The sequence below is a fragment of the Neophocaena asiaeorientalis genome, unplaced genomic scaffold, assembly GCF_003031525.2.
Source record: "Neophocaena asiaeorientalis asiaeorientalis breed wild unplaced genomic scaffold, Neophocaena_asiaeorientalis_V1.1 scaffold1013, whole genome shotgun sequence".
In the NCBI taxonomy this organism is placed as follows: domain Eukaryota; kingdom Metazoa; phylum Chordata; class Mammalia; order Artiodactyla; family Phocoenidae; genus Neophocaena; species Neophocaena asiaeorientalis.
Window position 1 is genome coordinate 259,065 of NW_020174348.1, and position 12,585 is coordinate 271,649.

Below are 12,585 nucleotides of genomic sequence, written 5' to 3' on the forward strand. Positions count from 1 at the left end.
TTTATTAATACTCAATTGTTTCTTTTCATGTTTTATTTAGCGGAAATAAGATTACCCATCTTTTACAATTACATTTCCATTACCTGGTTCTTATTGTCACAAAATATTTAGTACCCTTTTTATATACTTACTGGATAATGAGATTCTATAATTCTCTCAAGAAAAGTGAATGATATACTGAAGGTACAGAAATTATTCTATTAGTCAATTATTCACATATATTTTAGAACTCCAAAGGAAGCATTTTTCAAAAGTAGAAGTGATGACTTATATATGATTTATAGCAATTAGCAATAATAATTCAGTAATAATCTGAAGCATCACTGGTTCTCAATTTTCTTGCCTTATTTGAATTATTTACTATATTTTTGTACCTTTTATCTCCTTTAAGGTATGTATATGGCTTGATTAGATTTTTTTAAAAAGGAATATGGGGCATTATTTGTGAAAACGAACGTCTATTCTGTTTTCCTCAGGGCTCTCTTTTAAACCATCAAAGTCCAAATAACTTGTGTAGTATTAACAAATACTCTTTCAGGGTTTGGAAAAATGTTTAAATTTCTAAGTGTGTCTAATGTTTAAGGTGGGTCTGGGGAGAGGGACATCTGTCTATAAAATAGGTTATTCTAGAAAAATACAGAACATATTACACATCACTCCCCTCCCACAGATCAGCTGCTACTTGGGAACTCAGAAGTGAAAAGAAATATATGTAAATACATGTAATTTAGGTTAACAACTTTGGTTTCTTAGCTTAACAGAATCTACTCCAGTTAGAATCCTATTTCTCATTAACCTTACAGGAAAATAATCAGGCTTCACGCAATATAAACTTAACTTGTGTAAAATTCACAGCTTTGGTGAAACAGGTCATGAAGAGTATTCATACTAAGAACAACATGTGAGAAACACAGACTGCTGTATATGTCAAGAGTTTTGGGGAGGAGAGCAATTATTGCATGTCATGGATTTTTATGAAATACTAGGTATTTTTCCACCTGTGTTTACTGCAGCTGAATCCACAGCCTCTCCTTTCTTATGTCACATCAGAGTGCCATGCTTCACATTTTCTTCTTTTTAATGGGAAAGACTCTGAGGATGTCTCTTCTTTCTGAGTAAAGATGACTATAGGTAAAATACATACCTGATGTGGAGAAAGAAATGGCAAAAATTAAGACTGATTAACCATCTCTGTGGAAAGAACCATGGTTTTGAAATACAGAGTGCTGCCTGGAGTCCAGGGAGAAGGCACTTGCAAAGGAAACTCAAAGAAGGAATACTTAAAAGAGTGTCCAGATTTTCTGCAGAAGGAGAAGTAAAGCAAACTCCTCCACCTTACTGTTCTGTTTATTGCAAGGAAGGAACTTTTCTTTAGCTCTCTCCATTTCCCCTAAAATTTTACATTTGTCTTCTCTTTTATGTGTTGTTCTTACATACCTGATAGTTGTTATCTTCTAGAGGTAATAATTACCTTAAGGACTTGTGAAGGACTTGTGAAGGTTAGAGCTGGAGAAACTAAAATTTAACAACAGAAGTCTGTTTCCCAATTTTCTGGACAAATTAATTAATTGATTAGATTTTCTCAACTGTAAGTTTTTGTCCTATATATTTTTCTTGAGCCTTTAGCACCTACTCCCACTTGCCTGCTAGGAAATGCTAGCACATAAGGGCAAACAAACAGGAAACAAAACAGATATAAATGGGAAATCCAGAAATAGCCAAGTTCACTTAGTTTGACATCTAGATTTTCTTTGTAGATGCTTGTGTTTGTGAAAACTTTTATATTTCATACACAAAGCAGTTACATTTTCTGCTAGTAAAACTGTTTTTGTTCATACACTGCAAACAGTGATATATTTGATCTCATGATGACCTGCAAAAAGCATTATAACTTCTAAATATTTTACTAACAAGGTCTAGTTCGTCATGTCAGCCTTCTTTTTCCATCTCTCCCATGTTTACAGACCTTTCTACTAAGGTAGATGGCAGCACAAACCAAAAAGCACAGAAAGAATGCAAAAACAAAACAAAACAGAAAAGCCACTTACCTATAAAGAGCATCATGAGATACATTTTCAGCACATATGGGAAATAGATGGATAAGTCAAAGGGCAGCTTTGTGGAGTAAGTGCCAAATGATTCAAAATAAGGCAGTGACTGATAGATGGCAAATGCTGTTTAAAGAAAAAAAGAATCATGAAGGTTTCCCTCCTTAACTTGCTACAGAGATGTGTATATATGTATGCATAGTTGAAGGATATTCTGAATTTGATAATGACCATTTTGTGATAATTGCTGAATCCTTCTGCCAAAGCTATAGTTTGATATAGAAATCCGCTGATCAGATTGGCAAGGCCATTATAGCAGTGTGATTTGTTGAATTTTGTCCATTTTTTACTTTATTATGCCTACACAAAAATAGTTTACAGTGTTTCTTTTTTTACTGAGGTATAGTTGATGTACAATATAAGCTTCCAGTGTACAACAGAGTGATTCACAATTTTTAAAGGCTATACTCCATTTATAGTTAATATAAAATATCGGCTATATTCCCTGTGCTGTATAATATATCCTTGCAGCTTATTTATTTTATACACAGTAGTTCGTACCAAAAATTTTATCTCAAAATACCTGTCCTCTTAGCCACAAGTAGGGGTTACAGATGAATGAACATGGAAAATGCTTCATATATTCTCCTCTTGGAGTTTCATAACACGCATTGGTATAGCAGAGATTCTATCAAGTTCTGCAATAAAGAAACTGGTTTCACCCATTTCCTCAGCTTAACTGGTCTTGGAATAGCTCTTTCTTCCTCCCCATCCCAGCAGTACTTAATAAAAATTCTGAGGATTCATGTGAGAAATGCTGGCCTAAATTATTTTGAGGGAGGAGGCTCATGTCAAATAAAAAGAGATGGACATTCTATGAAATTGTGTCCCATGTATAGACTTTGTATAACATTTCATGGAATAAAATGATAATGTACTATGGTTATATAAGATGTTCTCATCAGGGTAAGCTGAGCGAAGGTACATGGAAACAATGCACTGTTTTTGCAACTTATTGTGAGTCTAAAATTATTATTTTTTAATTTCTTTTTTTTAAAAAGACAGAGGAAAACTCAGGCACCCACAGCTGTTAGAACCAGACAGTGGATTCGGCACAGAGTCTGCAACTGACACTAAAGCATGCCATCTAAGATTTCCATGGGCAGCACCTAAGTCTCTGGCATTTTATTAGTATAGTTGATTTGATTATGAACTTGGTTTTTGTCTTATATTATCAGATGGGAAAGTATAGTTATTAAAAGATATTAGAATTATCAAAAGTCAAGCAGGTTTTCTTAACTACATGTTTTTATACTTTGGGACATTTGAAATATATAGAAATATATAAAGATAAAATTACTACGCTCTACCACCCAGAATTAATCATTATTGATATTTTGTTATATGTGCTTTCAAAATTTTTCTGGACAGACTTTGTTTTTTAATTGCAAGAATAAGTTTATGAAACTAATTTTAATAAAAGAATATGCATTTTATGGCAACTATATATAAACATGGCTTTCCTAAGAAAGGAGAATGCTTACAATTATGGAATAAAAAGAAAAGTTTCCTATATATTTATTCATCCCTATTTTTAGGAAAATATTAGTCATATTTGTACTTTATTCCTTTATATATTCTTTATAGTATTTTTCATATTATCTAACAAATGAATGTACTTAATAAATAAATGTTTCAATGAGTGATGGATTTTGTTCTCAAATAAATGGCCAATCCATTTTTTATGGTTTTCAAGAAGATTATTCCCTAGATTCTTTTGGCATAGTCTATTTGGAAACAAAACAGATTTTTAAATTATGTCTAACGTGATTTACTATAATATAAGCTCCTTTTCTCTGCTCACTGGTAGATAGACAACGTGTGGTTATATCATATATACTTTATAATTATTGCCAACATCACCATCATTTTATGTTAAATATTTCTGTATGTTTTCCCTTAGTTACTTAACATGTGCTCTCTTAATTTCTTTATGCCTTCGGTTTTCAGAAACTTTTATCATGTCTGTTTCAGAGTTCCCTACCAGTCTGCTAAATCCATTACAGAGGGAAGCATATATTCCCCAAATACCCTCAAGCTCTTTGCAAATTGATGCTTTTAATTATTTGATTTTAAGCTTTAGGTTTACATTTAGGCTAAGTAATTAGCCTACTTCACATTGTATTTAATAATTCATTGTTTATTGAGCATGTATATTGGGTGCATAAGACAAAGGAAGAAAGAAACAAAGACAACCCCAGATCCCCATGGAGCTTAGAGGCTAGACAAGGAAATAGACATTAATCAAAGAATCACACAAATGTCTAATTACAACTAAGATAGGTCTTACAAAAGAGATTCATTGGGGGAATTAATGTTGATGAGGAAATTGAGAAACGCTTCCCTGAGAAACCAATGACTCGTCTAAAGGTAGAGTTAACTGTCACTGGCAGAGAGTAGGCAGCATGGTAGACGGTAAGTGGGAAGGCTAGTCCAGCCAAGGGGGAACTGAATTTCTATGCATTACAAATAATCACTGAGTCACTAAATGTTAAATCCCCTTTGGATGAGTAAACAGACTTAGAGAGGTTAAATGATTTACCCAAACTCAGCAAGTTAATGAAGTTAAAGGCCCTCAGATGTCCTCATTCCTCATCCAATATTTTGTCTATTGTGCAGAGCTGCTTCCCCCTTAACTTGACATTTTAATGTTTTGCTTCTTTGCATCAAGGGAAGTATGCCAGGAAAGATAACACCTAGTCAGCTGAACAGTAGCAAAAATAGTAACTTAATCATCAAAAAGTTTTGTGAATCATCATAATAGGATTGCTTTTGCCAGTAAGCAATACAGAAAAGTCACTCTTTTCTTACCTTCAGCGAGAACACACAAAGGATAAATTGGCATCCATAGTGTTTGACTGAGCCATGTCAAGACAGCATAGGATATTCCAATGACTGATAACATGCTGTAAGTGTACCTGAAAGGAGACAAGTTTGCTCATAAACATCATTTGCTGCTGATGTCTGGGAAATAGGAGAATACCTTACTGTGTAATTGAATACACAGATAAAACTGGAGAGTATGCAAATTTCTTACTTTATTTCCTGTAATGTAAGCAGAAGAGGTAAATAATGGAGAGAGAGGAACCGTGTCAGTCTGGCTTGTCTTATGGGGTGGATCACGGATAATTATAGAGGGAAGAGAGAAAAATGTAAATCTTATCCCCCAGCAAATTACAGTTACAAGTTTCCTCAAATAGTGACTTCAATTTCACTCAGAAGCCAAGCCCATTTTATGCACAGGCTAAGTTTTTAAGACAGACAGACTTGTAAATATCTAGGTAATGAATTTTAAAAATAAAAAAAATATGTGCCATCTTGTGTGAATAATTAAAGAACTGGCCTTAGGAGCTTGTTTTGGGTATAGGAGTTGGTTTTAAACCTGCCTTTATGATGAAATAGATGAAGTAGTCAAAATCTTTTCATTTCTCAAGCCTAAGCATACATCAGCATCACTCAGAGGGCTTGCTAAAGCACAAATTGTTAGGCCCTATCTCCAGAGTGTCTGATTCAGTGGACCTGAGAATCTGTATTACAAACAAGTTCCAGGTGACGCTGATGCCACTGGTCCAGGGACCATACTTAGAACTACTGGAATAGGCAATGCATACATATGGCAAAACAAAATTCAAAACCTTGAAAACATGAATGCAGAAAAGTAAATCTTTCTCTCATTCCAGGACCCTAATTCCACTCCTCAGAGGCAATGACCAATGCCAATTTCTCATATATTCTTTCCAAAATATTTTTGCATATACTTACCTATGTGTATATATACTATATATAATATACATCAGCAGTGCAAGCACTCACAAACATAGCATGTTATCAAACTTTTTGTTCTTTACCAATATAAGGGAAAAATGGTATCTCACTGCTTTGATTTTTTTCTATTACAAGAGTAGGTAAGAATCTTTTCATATGTTTAAAAATCACTTATGATGAAGTCCAATGTATCTCTTTTTGTTGTTGCTTGTGTTTTTGGTATTAAATCTAAAAATCCATTGTCAAACCCAAGATCAAAAACATTTACCCCTATGTTTTCTTCTAAGAGTTTTATAGTTCTATCTTTTCCATTTAGATTTTCGAACCATTGAGTTAATTTTTGTATGGTGCAAAGTAAAGGACCAAATTCATTCCTTTGCATGTGGATATCCAGCTGTCCCAGCACCGTTTGACCAAAAGACTATTTTTCCCCATTGAACGACCTTGGCATCCTGTCGAAAATCAATTGACCATAAATTTGAGAGTTCATCTCTGGACCGTCAATTCTATTCCACAATATATCCTTATGTCCGTTATCACACTCTTGATGTGTGCAACTTTGGTTGCTTTGTAGTAAGTTCTGAAATTGGGAAGTGTGAATCTTCCAACTATGTTCTTTTTTGAGATTGTTTTGGCTACTCTGGGTTCCTTGGGTTTCCATATGAGTTTTAGGATCGGCTTCTCAACTCCTGCAAAGAAGCCAGCTGGGATTCTGATAGGGATTGCACTGAATCTGTAGATCAACTTGAGGAGTGTTCCATCTTAAAAACATTGTCTTCAACCCATAAACACAGAATATCTTTCCACTTATTTAGATTTTCTTTAATTTCTCTGCACAGTATTTTGTAGTTTTTAGTGTACAAGTTCTGCCCATCTTTTGTTAAATTTATGTCTAAGTACTTTATTTTTTGATGTTTTGTTTTCTTAATTTTATTTTAGGATAGGCCATTGCAAATGTGTAGAATACAATTAATTTTTGTACAGCTGACCCTTGAACAACATAGGTTTGAACTAAGTGGGTCCACTTACATGCAGATTTTTTTCAACAGTAAATACTACAGTACTACACTATCTGGGGTTGGCTGAATCCAGATGCAGAACCTAAGATACAGAGGAACCCTGTATACAAGGGGCCAACTATAAGTTATATGTGGATTTTCAACTCCGCGGAGGGTCAGCACCCCAACCCTTATGTTGTTCAAGGGTCAACTGTATATTAATTTTGTATTCTACAACTTTGCCGAACTAGCTTATTCTAATACTTTTTAGTGAATTCCTTATGATTTTTTATATACAAGATGTCACCTGCCAGTAGAGATAATTTTACTCCTTCCTTTCCAATGTGGATGCTTTTACATCATTTTCTTGCCTAACTGCCGTGCCTAGAACTTCCAGTACAATGTTGAATAGAAGAGGCAAGAGTAAACATTGTTGTCTTATTCCTATCTTTGGAAGAAAGATCAGTCTTTCATCATTAACCATTATGTTACTGTGGAGTTTTCACAGATGCTTTTATCAGGTTGAGGAAGTTGCTTTTCAAAAAGTCATTCTATGGTAAATTGGGAAGATAATTCTGCCCCCATTTTACAGAGAAAAAAAATGAGCTTTAAAAAGGTTCAGTACTTAGGAATTTCACTCCTAAGTTAAGAGAAATGAAAACATATGTGCACACAAAAGCTTGTACATGGATGTTCACAGCAGCATTCCTGACCAAAAAGTAGAAACAACCCAAATGTCCATCAACTGATAAATGAATAAATAAAAATTGGTATATCAATATAATGGAATATTATTCAGCCATAAAAAGAAATAAAATACTGATACCTGTTAAAACATGGACGAACCTTGAAAACGTTATGCTAAGTGAAAGAACCCAGTCATAAAAGGCGCATATTATATGATTCCATTTATATGAAATGTCCAGAATAGGTAAATCCATACAGACAGTATGGTAGTGGTTGCCAGGGCTGGAAGGAAAAGGGAATTGGGTGCAACTGCTAATGGATTTGGGGCTTCTTTTGGGGGTGATGAAAATGTTCTCAAATTAGATAGTGGTGATGTCTTTACACATGTCTTTGAATACACTAAAATCGACAAATTTTATAGTTTAAAAGGGTAAATATTAAGGTCCATGAATTATCACATTGCTGTTATTTTTAAGGTTGTGTGATTTGCCCAAGATCACATAGCAGTGGAGGTGAGGTTCATACTGAGATCTTCCACTTCTATGTCCAAAATTCTTTCCATCACATCACGATACCACTCTCAATGCCAAAACCACTTTGTTCTCTAATGGGTCTACTGAGCTTATCTGAGACTGAATCGACACTGAAAGAGTTGGGCATACCAGAGAATGAAACATCAGAAGGCCACAGTCCCAAATGAGGCTCCATGTCTCATAAACAAAAAGTCATGGGCTACAAAACTCCCTGAAGTTTGCCCCAAGTCCACAAATCTTTCAGTTAAAAGTAAGAAATAACTAAGTTATATATAACAAAGAATTACAGTCACTTTAATTCAACAAAATATTTCATTACATTCATTCTACTTAGAATATCTTAACTCAGCCAAGTTATTGACAATATAATAAAGAATTTATATAACCTCAGCTAAAATGCTAGGTTCTTTTGTTACCCATCCACATCCAGATCTTTCAAGCAGGAGGGATAGTTCTCATTTGTGAGAGCTTGAAGTAGCAGTTAGAAGCCTCTCCAAAGTGAGCCACTGAGTAAAGGGTTGAGCAATTTTACACCATTGCTGGTAGAGATAACACACAAAGTTTTAGAATTAGAAGGAAACATAACACCATCTGGAGCAAGGGTTCTTAACCTGAGGTCCAAGGATTCCCAGTGAGTCCATGAAAGAACTTCAGTTATTTGAACCTGCTGGAATTGTATACAAATATGTTTGTGAAGGTGTGTTTTTTCCCCAGAGAGATAAGGCCCTGTATTTATAATATTCTTGAATTCCAAGAAACCAACTTTTTAAATTGTGACTATGATAGAATAAAAGTCTTGCTTTGCTTATTAAAGTAACACATACCAGAGCAACTGCAAAGAACGCCTTTCATTAGCAACAGCTGCGAGGTTTATTCCAAATTGGTGTATGCCAAGTCTTCTGCTGGGAACCTGATGCAATGATTTGCTCTTGATACCGTGGTAGGTTTCCATTATCTTTGATATGCCCATTATGGAAAGAACTAAAAATACATTTCCATATCAAGATAAAATAATATGAAAAGGGGTTATGTATTTCTCTCTCATTCAGAGTAACCAAATGTAAGCAGCTATTACTGGCTTCACTGTAGAAAGCAATTTGGCTTTAAGAGATTATTTTGCCTCCTTACCTAACCATATCCAATACATTCCAAAAGATGAATAAAACACACACCACATATTTCTCTTGGACTTCCTCTTGACTGGTGATCACCACAAAGAGGATGATTATTCTCTCAGTGAGCTAACAAAGAAAGAGAAAAGTCAAGAATTAGGATCATCTGTTAAGCGGGTAGGTAATTTTCTAATTTTAAAAACCAGAGTTCCTCTTAAAAGTATGCTTTAGGGCTTCCCTGGTGGCGCAGTGGTTGAGAGTTCGCCTGCCGACGCAGGGGACATGGGTTCGTGCCTCGGACCGGGAAGATCCCACATGCCGCGGAGCGGCTGGGCCCGTGAGCCATGGCCGCTGAGCCTGCACGTCCGGAGCCTGTGCTCCGCAACGGGAGAGGCCACAACAGTGAGAGGCCCGCGTACCAAAAAAAAAAAAAAAAGTATAAATATATATACTACACAGTTAACATGATCTCTGACGGAGCAGGGTTACAGACGAATTTCATTTCCTCTTTTTTGTTTTTCTGCATTCTCCAAATTATATGTAATGAATAAAAAGATAACATATTTCATCGGAATCAGGACATGTCCCTTCTTGTGATACATGCACACATGGTTTTTACTCACTTTGACAAGCTTTTATTGAGTGTCCACTATGTATCAGATGCTAAGACTACATATATAATGAAAGCATGGTCCTTGCTACACAGGGTAGCAATGGTAGGAGAATGTGGGGCAGTAACTGTAACACAGTGTGAATAATGCTGTCATTTAAAGGGCTATATATGGGAGCACAGGGGAGGGAGATACCTGTCTGAGAAAAAGATGCAGAAAAGATTTATGGAGGCAGGCAACATTTCAGTTGGATCTTGAGGAATGGACAGGGGTTTGTCAGGTAGACTGGATAGGAGAACGGGCATCCTAGGCCAAGGGAGCAGCCTGAGCAAAGAGGCATAGGTGTGAAAACACACGGTGTGCTGGGGAGTAAGGAGAACCCCTGGGGGCTAGAGAGGATGTGCACAGAAGGGAATCCTAGGAGATAAAATTGAAAATGTGTTGGGGGCTGGGATGTGAAGAGTTTTGAATGACAGGCTGAGAAATTTCCATTTCATCCAACAGGGAGGCCCCTGTAGTTTTGGGGGTTTGGGGGAGTTTGCTTTGTTTTTAGTTTTTTTTGGTGGGGGTGGGTGGGAGGTGGGAGAAAGGGAGAAAGGGGATGCGAAATAATATAATCCTAACCCACATAAGCTAGTGGAAAATGAAAAGAATTCAACAAATTCATATTTTTCCAAGTCAGTAAGCATCTATAAATCATTAAGAATGCACACATTTATGGCTCAGCTCGTTACTGACCTCAAAATATACATTCCTCTTTCCAATCTAAATATAATGTGCCTTCTTATGCCATATTAATATACTTTGTACACTGCGTTTTTTGTTTTTAATAGAACATTTTACTTTCCTCACAATGGTCGAAGGAAAATATCCATGAGATTGAGGGAGCATATTAGTGATAAAGGAAAGATGAGGGCTGCTTTGTATTTTTCAATAGCTGTCTATATTTAAAGCGGATCAAGGACTAAAGACTGGGATAATCTATGACTTAGAATCATAGGTTGTTAGTCCTGGAAAATCACCTAGTGCAGAGAAATCCAGGATTTGCCAACGTTGGGCCACATGATCAGAAATCCACATGTAGAAGCTGTATCAGCGTGTTTATAACCACATTGGTGAGTCAAGAGGGCCCTTGCTTGGCTAAGGAAATTAGATATGATTCAAACCTTAGTCAATCAATGGAAGCTACCTACATGGCTGTTTTTCTTTTGTCAGTCTTTCTTTACAATGCCCTAGTTTCTTGATTTAACCATATTTATATAACGAATTAGATTTAACTGCAATGATAATTACCGAATGATCCAAGCTTGCTGCTATGACACCCGGCAGCCTTCAGATACAAGATCTTAGCAACAAACAAGTATTTAGGCACTGCCTAATCCTACATTTGATCAGTGCCTGCTAATTAGGAAAATTATCGATAATTTTTGACAAAAATCTCAGGAGATACACACATGAATGCATATACACATATTTCTAATTACATGGCTGACTACTGAAAGAGAGAACATAAGCTACCTTTTGATAAGATGGCTCTCTAAGGGCCCTGCTAGATACTTGCCCAACCCCACCTTTTTACAAATAAGGAAACTGGGAACCAGAGAAATTAAGTGACTTGCCCATACTAGTGGCAGACCTGGAAACATATATATCCCAAGTCTCCTGGTTTCCAGAGTTGCAGGCATTCCGATTTCAGGCTGCCCCTCAACTAATGAGTAGGGAGGGAAAACTCTCCTAAAAGAGAGAGACTGGAGCTGCACGAAGAAACTCACTCTGTTTAAAATCATCACGTGAGGGACTGTGGCATGTTAGTGATGGTAACCTGACTGCAGAGAAATGAGCAATCAGCATGCCCCCCAAAACACAACCACATACATACAGGAAGGTATGTGAAGGTCCTCCTCCCATACGATGTCAGTCTAATTAATAAATTATCTGATGGTTATTTAAATCTAACTTGACCATTCAATGGTAATACAACGGGAGAATTTAGGGGGCAATATCCTTAAATTGGTAAAAAGCCAATATTTATTAGTTACTTTGGGCCATGTTCCAAACACACACCATCTCATTTAATCTCCATAACGACCCTAATAAGTGCTATTGTTATTATCTGCCTTTTACAAAGGACACTGCATTTTACAAAGTGAAAGTGACTTGCCTATAGATACGGAATCAAAGTCTAGACAATGTCATTCTAAATTCCTTGTTCTGAAACACTAAGACATTTTCGCCTTTGTTATTTTATAGGCTACACTCTCGCATAATGTCTATGTTATAGTCTATTCTAAAAAAAAAAAAAAGCCTCTCCTGAAAAGTTAAACCTTAAAACAAGAATTTACTTGATTTTCTAAATCAACACCAAAATAATTTTGAAGAATAGACTTTTAAAATTTATTACTTTTCTTTACATATAATAGTTTGACCAGTTATTTAGAGCTTTACACTTGGGAAAACTTAGCACTTTGTCATTTTAAACAAATCCTATGAGAACATGACAATTACTAATGAATGGTCTTGTAATGTTTAGTGCAACTCAAACAGGCAGAATAAAAGCACAGTAAAAACACTGTAACTTAGGCCAAATTAAACATAGTGTTAATGTGGTTAACTCAAAAATTTGGTAACTACAAAATAAAAATATTTTTCATTTTTATGTTCTATTTGGGAATCCTGAACTCCAGATTAAGCAATGACTAAAACTGTTACTTTATAAATGGCATCTAGCAAATTAGTTATAAACTATTGAAGGAGTAAAAAATCATACTTCA

At 35.6% G+C, this 12,585-nt stretch overlaps 1 protein-coding gene across 1 annotated transcript in view; it reads right to left on the reverse strand.

The window, feature by feature from the left end:
* Positions 1 to 12,585, reverse strand: part of HACD4 (3-hydroxyacyl-CoA dehydratase 4) — a 22,373-nt gene continuing 9,788 nt past the window's right edge. Inside the window, exons 4-7 of the mRNA XM_024756157.1 lie at positions 9,220 to 9,332; positions 4,920 to 5,026; positions 2,049 to 2,174; positions 1 to 1,144 (exon numbers count right to left, since the gene is read on the reverse strand). Of these exons, the coding sequence (XP_024611925.1) occupies positions 1,062 to 1,144; positions 2,049 to 2,174; positions 4,920 to 5,026; positions 9,220 to 9,332 (429 nt within the window). The 3' untranslated portion in view covers positions 1 to 1,061. The remainder of the gene's footprint in view (positions 1,145 to 2,048; positions 2,175 to 4,919; positions 5,027 to 9,219; positions 9,333 to 12,585) is intronic.